The following is a 20,983-nucleotide window of genomic DNA, read 5'->3' as shown; positions in this document are numbered from 1 at the left end:
AACAAATTGAGACAGTATTTATACATTATGGGCATTAATGGTGGTGGGGGCAGGGAACCTTCATTAAATAGGCTGGTAAAAGTAGGCTTGCCTGGGCAAGAGAAATTCCAAATAGAAACCCGAAGGATAAGAAGGAGCCAGTCATTAAAAGAGGGAGGGAAAGAATGTGCAAAGGTTCTGAGGTGGAAAAGAGCTCATTAAGTTGAAGTCACTGAGATTAATTGAAGTGGGCTGGGGGAGTGGTCTGAGCAGGGTTGGAAAGGACAGCAGGCGCTGGGAATACAGGCTCCTTAGTTTTTTTACTGAATGTATTGGGGTGACATTAGTTTATAAAACAGTACAGGTTTCAAGTGCTCATTGCCCCAAGCAAAGTCTCTTTGAGTCCGGGGTCTTGTACTGCATAGACAGGATGTTGATTTTGTTCTGAGTCCAGTGAGAAAATAAAGAAGAATACTTTTTGTTCTCTTCGAAACAGTTTTTATTCAACAACTGTAAATAAGGATAATATTCAAAGGAGACCAGTAAGCCTCATTCTGATAAATACGGCATTTTAAACTTTAGCAAAAAATAACGTCTTTTGTACATTTGATTAATGTTGCCCTCGTTAGGCTTGCCCACAAAATTAGTACAATGCTCCCCCCTCATTGGCTTTCTGAAGTTTGTTACCTGTGGTCAATAGTGGTCATGTCTATGATCCTGTGCTCAAGCCGGTGACCCCGCACTCAAGCTGACAAGCCCGTGCTCAAGCCGGCATCCTCAGGGTTTCGAACCTGGGACCTCAGCATCCCAGGTCGATGCTCTATCCACTGCGCCACCACCAGTCAGGCTTTCTTGCCTTTTTTTTTTTTGAGAGAGAGAACATTTAGGTATTATATCAGTTACACTGCATTAGCATAAACTCAGACAACTACAGACAGAGTATTTTTTTTTCAAGCTGTCCAAGTAAACACAGAAACATCAGATCGTTTCTCTAAATGAGAACTTTATCCCAGATAAATGCCACATCTCTTCCAGGTGTATTTTCATAATGCATTGAATAATTTCTTTATGTGATATTGGAAGGTGAATTTAAATAGAAAAGGACTTCAGTTTACTGAGATTTCATTGTCTTTGTAAGACTAAGGGTGGAGTAAGGCTGCTCACAGTCACGTCAGCATATTGCACGAGGCCCCTTTTGGGCTTAATAGGATGGACACTATAAAGAAAGAGAACTTGGCTCTACTTCAGCAACCATAGTGCGTGAACCTGGACGTGATTTCACCTGTCTGCACGCCACTCTCTTGTTTGTAAAACGGAGGTGAAGAATGGTGAGAAGCACTAGCTGCCACGCTCTTCATTCCTTAACCCTCATTCTAATCACACCCCCCAAAATAGGTACTATTATCTCATGGTTTTTATAGGAGGGGACATTGGAGTTCAGAACAGCTAAGTGACTTACCGACGGTTACATTGCTAGAAAGAGGTGAGGCCAGGACACGAACCCTGGTCCTTCTGGCTCCAAAGTCAGCGAGAAAATGTTTCTCATCCTTCTTGTGTGCCCCTTTGCTAATTTCCCTGCTTGCCTCTGAAATTATTGGAAAAGTCAGATTAGATTGGTGAATGGGCTTTGGAAAAACGCCATAAAATATGCAGCTGTAAGAGATGATCAAGTTGCTGTGAACCAGGAGACACATAACCCTGAAGCTCCAGATGAAAACTCCAGCCTCCGGACGGCACGGCGTATGTAAACATACCTGGTTAAGTGGCATGGGTCTCACAGGTTGCTTTCTCAAAGTCAAGCTCTGAAAGTCCTATTACAGAGAGATAACTTCCTGCCTTGGGATGATCATTTATAGGAATCCGGAGGGAAACGTTTTTCGTGGTGGTAGGAAAAACTCTCGCAGTCAGATGTACTCAGCATCAAACTGTTAAGTGCTGTTAGTCAAAGGATAAACAAGCCTTGGGCCGGACACGACCCAACAGGCTGGCTCACTGCGGGTGCAGCTCAGTCTGCGGCAGGCGGACAGGGGACCGGGGCAGGATGAAGTTCCTTCTGCTCGTGCTCGCTGTCACCTTGCTGATTTTCTCCTCAGGTGAGCGTTCATTTCCGTGCTACGTGATAAACTGAAGTAAGTCTCTGTTCTATTTTAAGGCATTTTTTTTTTCATTTTACACGAGGTGTATATTATTTGTGTAAGTACTTGTAACTGTTATAATGGATAATAATTCAACGCTTCCCCCCCTCTAAGAGCAGGCTCCCAGAATTGCTATAGTTAGGGATACATTCTTTCTTTTTAAATTTTTAAATGTATCTGAACACGCATTCTCAGACATGCTGGTAAATCTCCAGCTAGTCCTTCTTTTAGAGTTCCTCTGAAATCACCAAAATTTGGTAGACCATTATTTGATGATATCTTTTAGAGTTTGTGTGTGATTATCAAAACTTAAAATTATTTTATTATCATAATTTCTCCTTTGAGGGATCATGTGTTAAGTTTAACATCATCTTGTTGTCACGGAGTATCTTCCAATAACAACTTTAACTTGGTTTAGTGAATTGGGGATTTAAAAAAAAAAAATCCCACAAAGCGAACCTAAGGGACACATTGACCAGAGAACTGAAGAAAATATGTTGTTTTTTTGAAAAAAACACAACATTTAATTAATACCCACTTATAAAGAAATGGGCCATGCAATAGGCAAATATGTTTCAGCTAGCTGTGCAGGACTGGCTCCGAGGTGACCATATTAGAGACAATTTAGAATTCCTCTCTGAGCCGGCTGGAATGAATGCCCCGTCCTTTGGGACAGGTCCCCGTGAAAGAACTTTTGTATTTTGATTGAAATTGAACTTGCTAATCACTGGCGGTGAACTCGTGTGCCCTGGGGAGTCCCTAAGGCCCTGTCCTGACTTTTTCAGGGGCCTCCCCGGTTCTGACGGAAAAGGAGGCCAAACAGCTCCTGAGGTCCAGGCGCCAGGACAGGCCAAGCAAACCCGGGTTCCCGGACGAGCCCATGCGGGTGAGTGCTGGGCTCGGGCTGTCTGCAGCCTGAGTGTTCCATCAGTGTGAAACCAAACTGGGTGCTGGTCCCAGCCCGGTGGGGGCCGCAGGGTCGGGGTTCTCTTAGAGACTCGGGGGTCAGGTGACCTCCCCCTCCCCCCCAGGCCTCTCTTCTGGAGGCCCAGGCTTCCTTCCCCTGTGGTTCAGAGGATTTCACGTGCAAGCCATGGAGCTAGCTCACGGGGGCGTCCCAGGATTCTGCGTTGGCTGCAGGAGTCACCCCTGGCTGGGGTGCTGGGGAGCTGTGCCCTGGAGCTGGTGTCAGTTCTCCCTCCCTCCCCCCCCCTGGGGCGCTGGGCGGGCTGGGCCAGTGTCCTCTGCCGGTGACATCCTTTCTGGGCCGGGGGCATCTCTGCTCCAGCGGCCTGTCGGGCTCTGCCCTTACCTTGTGCCTCTGAGTTTGGTCTTTGGCCCCAGCCCTGCCGCGGGTTTGTGCTGTCCGCCTGCCTAGTCTTTCTGGACCAGGCCCCCCCCCCCCCCCCCCCCCGCCCTCGCCTCCACTTTGTGACTCATGGTGGGTGTTACTAGAACCTGCCACGCTGGCCCCAGGCCAGTTCGGGCGGGGCTTGTCCTCTCCTCTTGTGGTGGGAAATAATGACATTCCTGTTATTTGTGTCCCACCCAGGGGAGGGCAAGTCTCGGTGACCCAGGCGAAGTTACATGGCTGGGAAGCATGTCAGTGTCCAGGCTGGGCTGTCACCCTGTGCCCACTCCAGCTGGGCTCCAGCCTCACCCTCTTCTCATGTGTTTCCATGTCGAGGTCTAGAAGGGTCTGCAGCAGCATTTACTTCACTCTCTGCAGAACTGTGTGAATTCATTGATTAGTTCATTTAAAAGACTCTTATTAAGATGCTGTATCACACAGTGATGAAGAGTGCTCACTGTCTGGGTTCGAATCTCCCCCTTTTATAACTGTGTAAACTCAGGGCTGTTTCCTCACATTTATGTACCTTAGGATCCTCATCTGTAAAATAGTGTAATACTCCCTGGCCGGTTGGCTCAGTGGTGGAGCATTGGACTGAGGTGTGGATGTCCTGGGTTCAATTCCCGGTCAGGGAACACAGGAGAAGCACCCACCTGCTTCTCCACTCTTCCTTTTCTCGCAACTCTCTTTCTCTTTCTCTCTCTCTTCCCGTCCTACAGCCATGGCTCAATTGGAGCAAGTTGGTCCCAGGTGCTGAAGGTGGCTCCATGGCTTTGGCCTCAGCTGCTAAGAAGAGCTCGGTTGCTGAACAACAGAGCAATGGTCCCAAATGGGCAGAGCATCGCCCCCTAGTGGGCTTGCTGGGTGGATCAAGGCACATGTGGGAGTCTGTCTCTGCCTCCCTTCCTCCCACTGAGTATAAAAAATAGAAAGATAAAATGGGGTAACAATAAACATGGTCACTTACATTATTGTGCTGTGGGACATGAACCCATGTGGCTGCTCCACCCGCCAGCCCCTGACCTCCCCTGTCTTTCACTTTTTTTTTTGTATTTTTTCTGAAGTTGGAAACGGGGAGGCAGTCAGACAGACTCCCGCATGCGCCCGACTGGGATCCACCCGGCACGCCCACCAGGGGGCGATGCTCTGCCCATCCGGGGCGTCGCTCTGTTGCGACCAGAGCCATTCTAGCACCTGAGGCAGAGGCCACAGAGCCATCCCCAGCACCCGGGCCATCTTTGCTCCAATGGAGCCTTGGCTGCGGGAGGGGAAGAGAGAGACAGAGGAAGGAGAGGGGGAGGGGTGGAGAAGCAGATGGGTGCTTCTCCTGTGTGCCCTGGCTAGGAATCAAACCTGGGACTTCCGCACGTCAGGCTGATGCTCTACCACTGAGCCAACCGGCCAGGGCCCCCGTCTTTCACTTTGACCTTGACTTGAGGATCTGGACTGTAGGAATGACGGGCGCTGGCCACAGAAGGTCCCCTCAGAGCCAGGTCAGAAGGCCCTGGCTGTCAGAGCGGGCTGGCTTTTCTTTCTGTGCCCAGTGGGGGCTGTCAAGGGGCGTTAGGCAGGAGTGATGTGATGAGAGCTGGTCCAGGGAGCCGCTCAGAGGCTCGGGACGCAGCCTCGGAGATGCCGGCCTTCAGCTACCCGCACGGGGGAAATGGGAAGTGGCAGTTTTGGACACGCTATTGCATCTCCTTGCCATGGTCCCCAGGAGGCAGACAGGTGGGCTGGGACAAATAAGCAGAGGTAGTGATCTCTGGGGACAGCGTGTGCCCTGGGAACTGAGCCCAGAGACTCATGTGCTCAGTGCTAACTGGAAATTACGGAGAAGTGACTAGGTGGGTCATTTTATTTTGTTTCTCCCCTCTGAGGGACTGTGCAAAACAAAACTCTTTTTGAGAGGGGAGAGGCCACTTATAAGGGTGAACGAATGGTGCTTTGGGGAGGTATTAAGAATTCAAAAGAAAAACAAGTGTGGAGATTTGCAGTAGTCTCGCCACAAGAGTATCTATGAAGCAATGTTTATCATTTTGACACTTGGCTTCCATATTGGCAGGTGTTGGCTTCTGTGGCATTATCGGCTTTTTTTTTCTATTTTTTTTAATCATTATTAAGTGAGAGGCAGAAGGGTAGAGAGACAGACTCCCACATGCACCTTGACTGGGATCCACTGGGAATCCCCCACCTGGGGCCAGTGCTCTGCCCATCTGGGGCCACTGCTTCGTTGCTCAGTACTATTTTAGCACCTGAGGTGAGGCCGTGAAGCCATCCTACGCCCGGGTACATGCGCTTGAACCAATTGAGCCACGGCTGCAGGACAGAATAGACAGAGAGAGAAAAGGAGGAGAGGGAGAGATGGAGAAGCAGGTTCTCTTGTGTGCTGTGACCAGAAATCAAACCTGGGACCTCCGCACGCTGGGCCAACGCTCTACCGCTGAGCCAGCCGGCCAGGGCTTCTCACTGTTTTTTCTTTTTTTTCTTTTTTTTGTATTTCTCTGAAGCTGGAAACGGGGAGAGACAGTCAGACAGACTCCCGCATGTGCCCGACCGGGATCCACCCGGCATGCCCACCAGGGGCGACGCTCTGCCCACCAGGGGGCGATGCTCTGCCCCTCCGGGGCGTCGCTCTGCCGCAACCAGAGCCACTCTAGTGCCTGGGGCAGAGGCCAAGGAGCCATCCCCAGCGCCCGGGCCATCTTTGCTCCAATGGAGCCTCAGCTGTGGGAGGTGAAGAGAGAGACAGAGAGGAAGGAGAGGGGGAGGGGTGGAGAAGCAGATGGGCACTTCTCCTGTGTGCCCTGGCCGGGAATCGAACCTGGGACTTCTGCACGCCAGGCTGACGCTCTACCGCTGAGCCAGCCGGCCAGGGCTTCTCACTGTTTTTTAACAAGGCCGTCTTCTCTCTGGCCTCAGCGTGTTTTCACAAATGATGCCCTTTGCTTGCAATACCTTTCTGCATTAGCTCTGCCTGTAGCCTCCTCTCCGTTCTCAGTGGGACTCCTCTCTCCCCCTGAGTGACCTGGCCTCCTACTACCCACACACAGAAGAACACTGCATATTTAACAGGTTCATCTCTATGGAGGTGCATGTCTGGAAAAGGCCTAGAAATATAATCAATTGCTAGTAAACTGTGTCACCACATTGATGAGACCAGGATTGCAGGTGGTGATCTAGGGCACTTTCTATTTGACGTTTGAACTTCGCACAACAATAATAGGTTCGTGTATTAATTGTAGAGTTACAAATAACAAAAATTTAAGCTGTTCGTATTTATTAGAGGAATATTGGGAACCAAGACAGAGTCAAAAGAAGAAAAGAAAATCAGGTGTTAATCTTATTCTGTCTCCTCAAAGGCAGCCTTGCCATTTTTTGATGTATTTCTGTCTAGTTGTTTTGTGTATTTTTTTTTAAATTAATTTTAATGGGCTGACATTAATCAATCAGAGCACATAGGTTCAGAGAAAACATCTCCAGGTTACTTGGACATTTGATTATGCTGCATTCCCATCGCCCAAAGTCATGTAGTCTTCCGTCACCTTCTACCTGGTTTTCTTTGTTGTGTGTCTTTTAAAAAGTGTGATTGGACTCTATCATTTTGTATCCTGGTTTTTCTCTTAATATTATGTCATACATACTTCCTCATACTATTATAAACTCTTTATACCTTCATGATACTGAATCAGCCTCTTTTGTTAGCTAGCGGATCACGTCTACTACTTGTTTATTATAAACAACACTCTGAACATTTTTGTTTTGAAGTGCTTTGGATAGTTTTAATTATTTGCTAAGGATTTAGTTCCAGAAAACAAATGACTGGATCCAAGGATATGAGTAGTTTAAAAATTTTTGGCATAGATCATCCAATTGCTTTCCAAAAGGTTAAAAAAACACAATTTATTCTCTTGTCCTCCAAGACAATGTTCCAGTTGAGGTTTAAAAAAATTTTTTTTTGCCCTGGCTGGTTGGCTCAGCGATAGAGCGTCAGCCTGATGTGTGGAAGTACTGGGTTCGATTCCTGGCCAGGGCACACAGGAGAAGCACCTATCTGCTTCTCCACCCCTCCCCCTCTCCTTCCTCTCTCTCTCTCTCTCTCTCTCTCTCTTCCCCTCCCGCAGCCAAGGCTCCATTGGAGCAAAGTTGGCCCGGGCGCTGAGGATGGCTCTGTGGCCTCTGCCTCAGGCACTAGAATGGCTCTGGTTGCAACAGAGCAACGCCCCAGATGGGCAGAGCATCGCCCCCTGGCGGGCATGCCGGGTGGATCCTTGTCGGGTGCATGCAGGAGTCTGTCTGTCTGCCTCATCCTTGCTTCTCACTTCGGAAATTTTTTTTTTAAATTTGTTGAATTATTTTAGAGAGAAGAAGCAGGAGAGAGAAGCATCTATCCGTTGTTCCACTGATCTTTGCATCTGTTGGTTGATTCTTGTATGTGCCCTGACCGAGGATCCAACCCACAACCTTGCTGTGTTGGGATGATGCTCTAACCAGCTGAGCTACCCGGCCAGGGCCTCCAGTAGAGGTTTTAAGGTAAAACCTTCTGATGGGATCAGGCTTATGATGCCTTAAATTGGAGACCAGTTGGCCATTTCTGGGGTGGGATGCGTGGGCTCAGTGAGGGAAGGACAGAGGTCAAGAATGACTTGTAGGTGACTGTATGGATGCCTTGTGGCTAGTCACTGGCATTAGAAACCTGTGAGAAGAAGCAGGTTGTCTGGAAGGATGGTATGTTTGCAGTTCTCTTCCTGCCTTTGTGCTTGTTTCTTCTGCCCCTGTTTCCCTGGCTCAAGCTTACTCATCTGTAGAGATTCACCTTCCACAATAACTTTTTAAGAGGACTTCCTGATGCCTCTGCCTTCCCACCATGAACTAGAGTATTCCTCTGACATCATACTCACACACAAAATTGCTATTTTTGAGTGAAAAAATTTTTTTTTCCTTAAGTGAGAAGTAGGGAGGCAGAGAGACAGACTCCCCCATATCCCCAATGGGGATCCACCCGGCAAACCCCCGATGGGGTGATGCTGTGCTCATCTGGGGCCATTGCTTCCTTGCTCAGCAACTGAGCAAATTTTAGTGCCTGACCATGGAGCCATCCTCAGTGCCCAGGCCAACTTGCTCCAACTGAGCCATGACTGTGGGAGGAGAAGAGAGAGAGAGAGAGAGAGAGAGAGAGAGAGAGAAGGAAGAAGAATAAGGGTGGAGAAGTAGATGGGCGCTTCTCCTGTGTGCCCTGACATCCACACACTGGGCCGACGCTCTACCACTGAGCCAACTGGTCAGGGCCACTCTTTTTTTTTTTAATCTGTTCTTCCTACTAGACTTCTCTGAAGTACTTGAGCAGAGAGACTATTTCCTTCACTTCTGGGTCCCCAGTACCCAGCACAACATTTGACATTCACTAATTGTCATTATACCTATTTCCATCCCTCTCTCTGTGTCTCTCCCTGGAGAGACATGTTACAGGACATAACTTTCCTGCAGAACTTGGAGAGTGCTTCATAGAAATCTTTCCTATTGCCTCCCTTAAATTTATTAAATTTCTCTTAACCCATCTCAGATTTTAGGGAAGAAATTATTTGCCAACTTCTGGGGTGAAGCATGGAAATTCTTCAAAAAAGATGTCATCTCGGCTAAAATTATGTCTTTCGTCAGCACCCGTGTGTCCTGGGAATATACTTTCCATTTTGGCCCGTTTTCCTTTAAGGAATGTTCTTGTTGGGCAAGCATAAATCATAGTAGCTTTATAGTAAATAGCCTTGGTAAATGTGCTTTCATGTGTAGCCCCTTGACAAATGTATGTAGTAATTCCATTACCCTTTTGTTCCCCCACGATCTCAAAGACCAGTTTGGTGTGACTTGTGCACGTCACCGACTTGCCTTCTTTTTTAAAGGCTAAGCCTCGACGTGTCCCGGAGTCGTGAACTTCAGGACCACTCTTCTGCCTTGTTTTCACTAATGAGCAAAATAATTCATCCAAATGCCGATAGACCTTTAATTCCATGCAAATGTCTCTGGAAGGATTTTTGCCTTCTTGGGAAAAGCTCTCCCTCTGATAGGTTAACTGTCCAGTTTCCAATTCTCAGCTTAGATCAGGTTCCGGTGGGTATTTACGTTCATTCAGTCCAGTGCCGTAAGAGAGGACCACTTCCAAATTCTGTTCTATACTGCTCACAAAAATTAGGGGCTATTTCAAAATGAATATGAAGCAATAAAACATCCCCTAATTTTTGTGAGCAGTATATTTACTGAGAAATTATTTACCTCCATTACCAGCCTTGGCAGGGAACACGGAACACAGATACTGGGTTTTTTGTTTTATTTTCAATTTTTTACCCTCCTTGGAGAAAGAAATCTAAAAAAAATTAAAATTTATTTTTCATTAAGCTCTTCTCTCTTGATCCAGGAACATCTGAGATTATCATTAATGCTGGGTCATTCCTGCCTCAGCCAACACACAATTGTTGAATTTGTGGTTTTCAGCAGATTTGCAGTTTGGCTTTTCATCTTTGACTAATGAGTGCTTGTAAGCCTTTGTGGCATATTCATGTCCCTAACACTTTAAATAAATAGTGAAATGTCATGGAAACCAGTGCTCATCTCTCTCTCTCTCTCTCTCTCTCTCTCTCTCCCTCCCTCTTTCTCTCTCTCTCTGTTTTCGTTGTCTCTGCAACTATGATTTCAGCTGCTCTCCGGGGGGTGAAATACATATGTCCATTTGCACTGGGCCATTATCACGAGCAGATTGACATTGATGTCAGGGAAACTTCCAGGGAGGATTTGGTAACGTTATGGAGAAAGAACAGTCAATTCATTTATTCATTCACTCATGTGTATATTTCTCCAATGAGTTTTATTGAGTTCCTACTACACTGCTCACAAAAATTAGGGGATATTTTATTGATTCATATTCTTTTTTTCTCTTTCTTTTTTAATTTAATTTAATTTTTTTTAAGCTGGAAATGGGGAGAGACAGTCAGACAGACTCCCGCATGCGCCCGACCGGGATCCACCCGGCACGCCCACCAGGGGCGATGCTCTGCCCACCAGGGGGCGATGCTCTGCCCCTCCGGGGCGTCGCTCTGCAGCGACCAGAGCCACTCTAGCGCCTGGGGCAGAGGCCATGGAGCCATCCCCAGCGCCCGGGCCATCTTTGCTCCAATGGAGCCTCGGCTGCGGGAGGGGAAGAGAGAGACAGAGAGGAAGGAGGGGGGCGGTGGAGAAGCAAATGGGCGCTTCTCCTGTGTGCCCTGGCTGGGAATCGAACCCGGGTCCCCCGCACGCCAGGCCGATGCTCTACCGCTGAGCCAACCGGCCAGGGCTCATATTCATTTTTCAATATCCCCTGGTTTTTGTGAGCAGTGTATATGGCAGGCCCCAGGAACACCCTGGTCACTACCATCAGAAAGGCAGCTGAATGTTGGCCGAGCGGGACAGGGATGAAATGGGGAAGAGTGCACGTGAGCGTATCCTCCAAGGTGTCTAAATGCTGTAGGTCAGGGGCGACGTCCATTCATATCACCACCGACCTTGTCAGAGAAGTCTTGAACCATCAGAAAGCTGTCAGGCTCATGGAAGTAAATACCACTTCTCTAGAATTCTAATTTCCCCTCGGAAACTTGAATTCTATCATTCGGCGACAAGGCCTGTCAGTTGTTTTATAAAACACAGCGGGTCCAGCCCCCGACACCAGCCAACACCCAAGTGCTTTTCCTGGAGAGAACCGTTGTGCTGGGCCCTGCAGCCTGCAGGGCCTCCTGCTGTGTGCTTTCTGCTTGGTTCACCGGCGCTTGTCCGTGAAACTGACACCGAGGGGCATTTTCTACTTACTGATCGACTCTCCGCTGTGCGCTGTGCGTGCGGGATGGTGAAGGAGAGTTGGCACCACGGCCTTGACTTTGGCGAGGGCACCAGTGTTATCCATCGGCGCACACAGTCAGGCAGTAGTGACTTACTTAGTATTATTCTAAAAATAGTTTTGACCTCATGGGCCCCCAGGGGTGCACAGACCACCGCCGAGGCCCCTCTGCTTCAGTCTTTCGCTCCGCAGACCTTTAGTGAAGGTTTCCTGTGCACCAATTCGTGGGCAAGATGATCAGTGCTCAACCTCAAGGCATGCTCAGGTCTTTCTTATCTAATAGGAGCCGGAATCGACTGAGGAGAACGTAACGGAGACACCTGTTGCAAAGGTGTTCCAGGATTAAGATAAACCAACAGGAGACTATAAAGGATCCAGGGCTGCCTGAGCAGGTGGTGGCTCAGTGGATAGAATGTGGACCTGGGACCCTGAGGACCCAAGTTCCAAACCCTGAGCTTGCCAGCTTGAGCACAGGGTTGCCGGCTTGAGTGTGGGATCATAGACATGACCTCAAGGTCATTGGCTTAAGTCTAAAGGTTGCTGGCTTGGGCCCAAGGTTGTCGGCTTGAGCAAGAGGTCACTGGCTCGACTGGCACCCCCCCCTGCCCAAGACACATAGGAGAAGCAATCAATGAACAACTAGCGTGCCACAACTATGAGTTGATGCTTCTCATCTCTCTCCCTTCCTGCCTGTCTTTTTGTCTGCCCCCTCTCTCTTTCTTGCTTAAAGAGAACTATCCAGGGCTAGCAGCCCATAGTCATGAAGAGGGGAGGGAAAGCTGTGGTTCCCAGCGATGGAGAGTGCAGCCTTCGAGGGGCTGTGGCCTTCAGGAGAGGGCAGGCCCTGGGCAGCTAACCCCCAGCCCCTCTCTCCCTCCCCGGTGCCTCCTGCGTCCTACCCGATGGGGAGCCCTTGGCCAGTGGGGTCTGTGCCTGTGGTTCATCTCGGCCAGCCTCTCCCTGCACGTGGCCGGGGGAAGGAGGGCTGAGAATGGGTTTAGAGAGGCAAGCGGGGACTGTGTGTCTGGCATAGAACTTTATCTGTATCATTTAGTTAACTCCTGGCAACCCAATGAAATAAGCGCTAGTGTCACCGCTGTTTTTGCAGATGGACCCACTGAGGATGGAGGACAGCAAGATTAGCGAGGTCTGGCTTTGACTAGACTCTCACCCGGACCTCGTAGCCTTCCCACCACACCGCCCGGCTCCAGGCAACGTGGGTTCTGTGGTGCCCTGCTTACAAGGAACAGTGGAATAAGTAAAGCTACCAGCCGGGAAGCCTTTGCTTCCTGTTTATAAGACTCCGCATTGTCTTCCCGTTCCTCCCAGTAACTAGTCTCTGGCTCAACACTCCCCAGAGAGGGCAGGACAGGGCAGGATTCAGCCCAAGACTCACAACCGCCCCCCTGGGAGTCATTGCTGGATCCCCTGAGGAGCCTCCTCGCTGTCCACTGCCACGTGGGTCGCCCCAGAGACGCCCTGCCCTGGACGTGGGGTGTATTTCACGGAGTTAAGTAAATACAACAATGATAACCAAAACAAATTCAAATTGCACTGGTCCTGGGGGAAAAGGAAGAAAATTGGATACCTCAGAATTCATTCTTTTGCACAGTCATTAAATTTTTTTTTTCTTTTCCAAGTGAGAGGAGGAGAGTTAGAGAGACAGACTCCTGCATGTGCCCTGACCGGGGTCCACCTGGCAACCCCCGTCTGGGTCCAATGTTCTGCACATCTGGGGCCGTGCTCACAGTCAAGCTACTTTTAGCCCCTGAGGTGGAGGCTCTATGGAGCCATCCTCAGTGCCTGGAGCCAATGCTCTCAATTAACCGAGCCATGGCTGTGGGAGGGGAAGAGAAAGGGGAGTGGGGAGGGGTGGAAAAGCAGATGGTCACTTTTCCTGTGTGCTCTGACCAGGAATTGAACCTGGGACATCCACAGGCAGGACCGATGCTCTATCACTGAGCCAACTGGCCAGGGCCAAAATTTGAAATAATAGCTATACTTAATATAGGATGCAGACTTCCCAGAGCATTTGCTAGAAACTTAAAAATTTAAAGTTCAAAACTGGAGCCTCAACACCAGAGGAGAGTTTTTGCGATTTAAGATTTTTATGATATTCAGACACATCAAAATAACTTAATCTTCTACAAATATTAGCAACTATGACTACTCTTGCCCGAAATGAAACAATACTTCTCTGGTTAATGGCCTGCTTCTTAGGGTTACCTAAATATGTTTATAAAGATCTATTTAATGCATGCTTTGCATCCCATAATAATAGCACCCAGACTTCTTTCAAGGGAATGTCAACAACATACATCCTCCCAGCTAAAAATCATTCCCATTTCCATCTACTCTCTTTTGGGAAGAAAGCGTCAAGTTCACAAGCATCACACACACATGGCACCTTCACTAAAATATATAATGTGGGTCAGTGAAGTCCATTCTCTCAGGGAGAAGTCTCTGCCACACACAGTGAGGAGAAGTCTCTGCCACACACAGTGACCAGGGCTCTTTTGGGGGAAATCCAGGGAGCTCTGGGGTCACAGGGAATCTGAGAAGGCTTCCTGGAGGAAGAAGCATCTAAGATGAGGCCTGAAAAGTTAAGTAGAAGTGAGATAGGGAAAAGAGAAGGCAGAGGGGAGTTCCAGGCAGACAGAGAGAGAGAGAGAGAGAGAGAGAGAGAGAAAGAGAGCGCGAGCATGGCCTCCCCAGGGAGGGATGGAGGGCAAAGCTTGAGTGAGTGAGTGGTGAGGGAAGAGGCTCAGGAGTTGGATGAGGATGGATTGTGGACAGTCCCACAGGCCCCGTTAAGGAATTAGAACTTTCCTCTGAGCCGAGCAGGAGCCATTCAAGTATTCGAAGTGAGGAAGCAACATGGGTAGATTAAAAAAAAAAAAATATATATATATATATATCACTTGGCAATAGGATAATGACATAGTCAAACAATGAAGAGGATTTCTCGCTTTCTTCTTGATTTTTACAGAATTTCAAAATGATAATATGTATCACTATTGTGGTAAGAAGAAAACCAAGACAGCCATTTTCATTTTTAATGTCTTTAAAACTCACCCTGGTAAAGACCTAAACAGACACCTCCCCAAAGATCTGCAGACAGCATGTAAAACAGGGCCTCCGCATCACAAGCCACCAGGAGATACAGATTCAAACAACGAGGTACCACCGCACCCCTGCTGGGATGCTCCAAATTAGGAACACTGGCGACATCAAGTCCTGCAAAGGATGTGGAGCAATGGGGACTCTCATTCCCTGCTGGTGGGAATGCAAAATGTCATGTTCAAAGACAGTTTGAGGCCCTGGCTGGTGGCTCAGTGGATAGAGCGTTGACTCGACATATGGACATCCTGGGTTTGATCCCCAGTGAGGGCACAGAGGAGAAGTGACCATCTGCTTCTCCTCCCCTTCCTCTCCCCCTTCTCCCCCTCTTTCCACTCATGGCCAGTGGCTCAATTGGTTCGAGTGTGGCCCGGGGTGCTGAGGATAGCTCTGTTGGAGCACATCAGCCTCAGGTGCTGAAAATAGCTTGGTACTCGAGCACTGGCCTCAGATGGGGGTTGCAGGGTGGATTCCGGTCAGGGCATATGTGGGAGTCTGCCTCACTATCTCCCTTCCTCTCACCTAAAAAACAAAACAAAACAAAACAATTTGAGGCTGAGAGATGATGGTCTGTGTTTTGGTTTGGGTTCTTGAGTCACTGGAGATGCTGGTCCCAGCGATGGACAGCAATGGGCAATCAGCCACTTCTTCTGCTGTGAGCATGTCACCATGTAAGGCTGGCTCCATTTTGTGGAGATGGAATCATAGAATACGTTGTTCTCTGTGGCTGGCTTCCTTCCCTTAGCTCACTTAGCATCATGTTTCCAAGGTTCATTCATGTAGAATGGGTCCACACTTCATTCCTTTTTATGACCAAATAAGATTCCATGTTGTGGACATACCACATTTTATCCGCCCATTTATTCATGATGGACATTTGGGTTATTTCTGTTTTGGCTAGGATGAAAAATGCTGCTATGAACATCTGTGTCCAGGTTTTTCTGTGGGCATAAATCTTCTCTTGGATACACAATTGCTAGGTCACATGGTAACTCTATGTTTAACAATTTAAGAAACTACTAGCCTGTTTTTACAAAATGCCCCTTAATCCTTAGGAATAAGTTTTTTTGTTTTTTTATACTAAGTGAAATAAGTAAATCAGAAAAAGCTAAGGACTGTATGACTTCACACGTAGACGGGATATAAAACTAGACTCATGGACACAGACAAAAGGGAAGGGGTTACCAGGGGAGGGGGTGGGGGGCGGGGGAGTAAAGAGGGCAAATATATGGCCATGGAAAGTGATTTGACTTTGAGTGATGGGCACACAATGCAATCAACAGTTCAGATGCTAGAGAAATGTTCACCTGAAACCTATGTACCTTTATTGATAATGTCACCCATTAAATTTAATTTTTAAATAAAAAATAGTATTTTTATTTATTTATTTATTTATTTATTTATTTATTTTGTATTTTTCTGAAGTTGGAAACGGGGAGGCAGTCAGACAGACTCCCACATGTGCCTGACTGGGATCCACTCGGCATGCCCACCAGGGGGCGATGCTCCGCCCATCTGGGGCATCGCTCTGTTGTGACCAGAGCCATCCTAGTGCCTGAGGCAGAGGCGATGGAGCCATCCTCAGCGCCCTGGCCAACTTTGCTCCAATGGAGCCTTGGCTGCGGGAGGAGAAGAGAGAGACAGAGAGGAAGGAGAGGGGAAGGGGTGGAGAAGCAGATGGACGCTTTCCTTTGTGCCCTGGCTGGGAATCGAAACCGGGACTCCTGCACGCCAGGCTGACGCTCTACCACTGAGCCAACCGGCCAGGGCCAAAAATGGTATTTTATTTATAGTATAATAGTATAGCAGCTTTAGCTCTCTTATAGTTATGCCTTGGCTTTTAAAGAAAATGATTTTTATTATAAATATATTATTAGTTGTACATGTTTTGAGATTTATAAAAATGGTGGCACACTGTAAGCGTCTTCTTGGACTTGCTCTTTTTACTCAACATGCTCTTTCTAAGACCCACCTCTGTTGTTGTATGTAGCTATAACTCATTTATATTCACTGCTGTATAATATCCCACTGTGTGACCCGATAGTTTATTTATCTATTCTCCTGTCAGTGATATTTGGCATGGTTCCAGTGTTTTGCTACGACAGAGTTATTGCTTTTATGGACAACCTTCTGCACGTCTCTTGACTTAAGAGTTAATCTGTTCTCCACGTGACCAGCATCATCAGCATTGGCTTAGAACTTGCTAGAGATTCAAATTCTGGAGCCCTACCCCAGATCCGCTGAATCAGAAACTCTGGGAAGCGGGCTATCTGTGTTTTTACAAGCCCTCCAGGTGCTTCCGGTGATAGATAAAGTTTGAGGAATGCCACTCGAAGGAGTAAGTGGGGAGTGAGATTTCTTGATGGTCTGCGTTACATCCCATCCACAGAGTATATGAGTTCCCACGGTTACACACCCTCTCAGCACATCGGGTTGTCAGAGTTCTTTTTTTTTTTTTTTTTGCATTTTTTTTTTTTTTTTTTGCATTTTTCTGAAGCTGGAAACAGGGAGAGACAGTCAGATAGACTCCCGCATGCGCCCGACCGGGATCCACCCGGCACGCCCACCAGGGGGCGATGCTCTGCCCACCAGGGGGCGATGCTCTGCCCCTCCAGGGCGTCGCTCTGTCGCGACCAGAGCCATCCCAGCACCTGAGGCAGAGGCCACAGAGCCATCCCCAGCGCCCGGGCCATCTTTGCTCCAATGGAGCCTTGGCTGCGGGAGGGGAAGAGAGAGACAGAGAGGAAGGTGCGGCGGAGGGGTGGAGAAGCAAATGGGCGCTTCTCCTGTGTGCCCTGGCCGGGAATCGAACCCGGGTCCCCCGCACGCCAGGCCGACGCTCTGCCGCTGAGCCAACCGGCCAGGGCCGGGTTGTCAGAGTTCTTTATTGTGCCCATTGCGTGGGTCTGTCTGGCTGGTCTCTACAGAGAGGTGAGGGACGGTGGCTTCTCCTCCCTCGGTCCGGCGGCGCCCTGGCTCCGCACCACGGCCACGCTGCGCATCGGCAGCTCCGCCGTCGTCACAGATAGGCGCCTCTCTGCGGGTTTGTTTTGACAGGAGTACATGCACCACTTGCTCCGGCTGGAGCGCCGAGCCGAGGAGCAGTTCATGGAGCACTGGCTGAACCCGCACTGCAAGCCCCACTGCGACAGGAACATCGTCCACCCCGTGTAGGGGCGCGGACCGGCCTCCGGTACGGTGTGCTCCTTCCCCCGGGCCTCCTGTGTCAGGGAGGCTGCGCGGCACAGCTCGTGCGTGGGCTCAGACCCTTCCACAACGCGGTGTAGGGGCAACGGCCGGTCAGCTGGTTACGGGTTGGGTGTTAGGAGAGTATGGCAGGAGAGATAGGTGTCAGCCAGGTTGAGAGGGGCCCTGGGTGACTCTCTTTTCCCCTCTGGACTCACTAAGAGATCCCACCCAGGGCAGGGATGTGACCCTATCTGCTGTCTGGACAAGGTCACTCTGGAATATAAATGTGGAAAAGTGTGGCTGGTTGAGACTTAGTTCTGTCCAGGTGGGGTCAGAATCCATGGGCTCAACCAGGGACCTTTATCCCAATCATCGTCACTGGGGTGGGGTCCTATGTGTGTGTGTGTGTGCGTGTGTGTGTGTGTGTGTGTGTGTAGGGGAGCTGAAGTCCTCTGAGGGGCTTTGACAGGTAGTGGAGCCTCTTCCGGGAGTGGCACACTTCTGCTTTGGAGGGTAGTGGGTGGGCCCACATCCCTGTCCTCGTCCTTCCAGTCCCTGGAGCCTGGAGGTCGGAGCTTGCCCCTCCCCTTCGTGCCAGGAACCTTGGTCTTCCAGCCCTGGAAGTTCTCGCCTGGCTTCTTCCAGAAAATAGAGCTGTGGAGTAGTTACGAGCTCAGACTCTGGAATCGGGCGGACTGGGGTTCAGCTCTGTGTGTTCCTGCTCTGTGGCCTTGGGCAAGTTGCCTAGCCTCTCTGAGCCTCCATCTCTTGCATCTCTAAACTGGGGCAATGATGACATCTATGGAGCCCGGTGCATAGTAAATGCCTCCATGAATGGAGGTGTTCCAACCATTGTGCAGGCCAGGCAAGAGGAGAGGTTTTGGGGGTTGAGTGAGCCCCGTGGTAGCGCCCTCCAAGGGGCCACCGAGGCCTCTGCCTCCCGGTAGGACAGGCCTTGTGGTGAGCGAGGGTGCGTGTGTCTCCTGGAAAACACAGGGTTGCACAGAGGCTCACTCCAAACAGCTCCCTTCACACGAAGACGAGGCAGCAGGGGGGATGTATGTCAGCTCAGATTTTGGAGTCCGGAAGCATTCAGATCGTGACCGCACTTGGGAGAAACTGCCCGAGGTCGCCCTCAGTGTCCCCGTCTGTAAAGTAAGGATAGTAAGAGCGCCTCATTCAGAAGGTGGTTCTGGGCATTGAAAAGGCGAACCGCGCGGCCCGGGCTCAGCAGAGGTGCTCAGGAAGTGGCAGCTCCAGCGGTGCTGTTTCCTCCCCTCCCCCTCCTCCTAAGTCTCCTCTTCCTCCTCCGCCTCTCCTTCCTCCTCCACATCACCTCCACATTATTTCCTGTTCTTTTCCAGCCAGCCCTTTGCTCGGCCTCGACCTGGATGCTGTCTAAACGGAACGAGGCTCCTTCTGTCCTGTGTGCTTCCCGCTGCGGAGATGGGTGTCTTCAGACCTTGTGCGCCGTGGCCACGGCCACGGTTGGGGATTGACGGCAAGTGCGTCTGCTGCTTCGTGCTGCTAATCTGCGTAACTCACAGCCACCAAGAGCTTAAAGCGTGGACCGCCCCCCCCCCCCCCAGCCGTCTCTCCGGGTTGAAGGGTGGGCAGGATGAGGATCTGGCCAGGGGTGGCTGGAGCAGGACCCCTGGAGCCGGGGACAGGCTGCCTGCCCTCAGGACTTGGGGAAATCTTGTCCTGCGTAGGGACGTGTCACTGGGGGCTGTGGAGGTTTTTGATCCTCTGTTTATTTCCTTTTTCTTTTCTGCTCTAATAAACATCAAGTGTTCAACCTGCTTTCTGTGGCGTCTCCTTTCCTTTCTCTCCAGGAAGAGAAGTAGAGATCTTCCCCCCCCCCCCCCCCCCCCCACACCATTGTTGTTTATCTGTGCAAATTTAGAATCAGAAAACTCCCTGTTCTTGGAGTAAATGAATGAAATGAAAATTCAAACACCTGGCAATTTTTCATGAGAGTCGTCTTTTTTTTTTTTTTTTTTTCTTTGCAGTCTCACCTAGTGGGTGGGGCCTTAGTTGTGTGTCAGCCCCATTCCAATCAAAATATGTCAGTGAAATGAACATCGACAGCTCCATTTTTGTGTGGTTCAAATCTCTTTCTTTCAGTGAATGACGTGATCGCTATCCTGGTCACGTCAGAGTTTTTCTCCTCTCTCATGGTCTACTGCAGGGGTCCCCAAACTTTTTACACAGGGGGCCAGTTCACTGTCCCTCAGACCACTGGAGGGCCGGACTATAAAAAAACTATCAACAAATCCCTATGCACACTGCACATATTTTATTTTAAAGTAAAAAAACAAAACGGGAACAAATACAATATTTAAAATAAAGAACAAGTAAATTTAAATCAACAAACTGACCAGTATTTCAATGGGAACTATGCTCCTCTCACTGACCACCAATGAAAGAGGTGCCCCTTCCGGAAGTGTGGTGGGGGCCGGATAAATGGCCTCAGGGAGCCGCATGCGGCCCGCGGGCTGTAGTTTGGGGACCCCTGCTCTACTGGATAACAGAGAGCAGTTACTCTGAAAGTGCAGTCCCCGGGGGCCTGTGGGAGCTGGCTGGCCACGCAGATGCCCAGGCTCCGCTGAGACGTCCCGAGTTAGGAGCTCGGGAGGGGAGGCCCCGCAGTCTGTGGTTTAGGGAGCCCTCAGGCGCGGCTGGGGCCTCCCGGAGAGCCAGAGGACCACTGGGCTGCAGCTTTTTGGAGCTTCCTGACATTGTGGAAAGCCCTCAAGATTGGGGCTGAGCCTTGCAGGGTGTGGGCCACTTTATCCATTTTTCCAACAAACGCGTTCTCAGCTGTGTGCCTCCCATTGTTCCTGGCCTGAAGGACCCGGAGATGAACAAGACGGACAAGGCTGACCGAAACCATCTGTAACCCATCTCCGTCCACTGGAAAAGAAGGGACAGTCATCTACAAAGATTCCTCCCTTGTATCATTCAAAACAATGAAATAACAGGGGATTACTTGTTAAAACTATAGGAGATGGTGAATTTTTAGTTGTTCATTGATTGCTTTCTCATATGTGCCTTGACTAGGGGGCTCCAGCTGAGCCAGTGACCCCTTGCTCAAACCAGCGAACTTGGGCTCAAGCCAGCAATGATGGGGTCACATCTATGATCCCACACTCAAGCTGGTGACCCCATGCGCTCAAGCCTGAGACCTCAGGGGTCCTCAGCATCCCACGTTGATGCTCTATCCACTGTGCCACCACCTGGTCAGGTAAGATGGTGAATTTTTAATATTTCCTATATTGTTATGTGTTGTAGTGTGCTTTTGAAAAGCTCTCAGTTTCTAAAGTTTTGACCGATAAATGTGTTTTATGC

General features: G+C 49.5%; 1 protein-coding gene across 1 annotated transcript; it reads left to right on the top strand.

The window, feature by feature from the left end:
* The first annotated feature begins 1,928 nt into the window (after window positions 1-1,928).
* On the top strand, window positions 1,929-19,411 carry C2H17orf67 (chromosome 2 C17orf67 homolog). The gene is made up of 4 exons (XM_066364632.1): window positions 1,929-2,072; window positions 2,900-3,000; window positions 17,501-17,636; window positions 18,997-19,411. The coding sequence occupies exons 1-3, from the start codon at window positions 2,021-2,023 to the stop codon at window positions 17,615-17,617; spliced, it is 270 nt and encodes an 89-aa protein (XP_066220729.1). The 5' UTR covers window positions 1,929-2,020; the 3' UTR covers window positions 17,618-17,636; window positions 18,997-19,411.
* Window positions 19,412-20,983: the final 1,572 nt, after the last annotated feature.

This window comes from Saccopteryx leptura, chromosome 2, assembly GCF_036850995.1.
Source record: "Saccopteryx leptura isolate mSacLep1 chromosome 2, mSacLep1_pri_phased_curated, whole genome shotgun sequence".
Lineage (NCBI taxonomy): Eukaryota > Metazoa > Chordata > Mammalia > Chiroptera > Emballonuridae > Saccopteryx > Saccopteryx leptura.
This window is presented reverse-complemented; position numbering and strand designations above follow the sequence as displayed.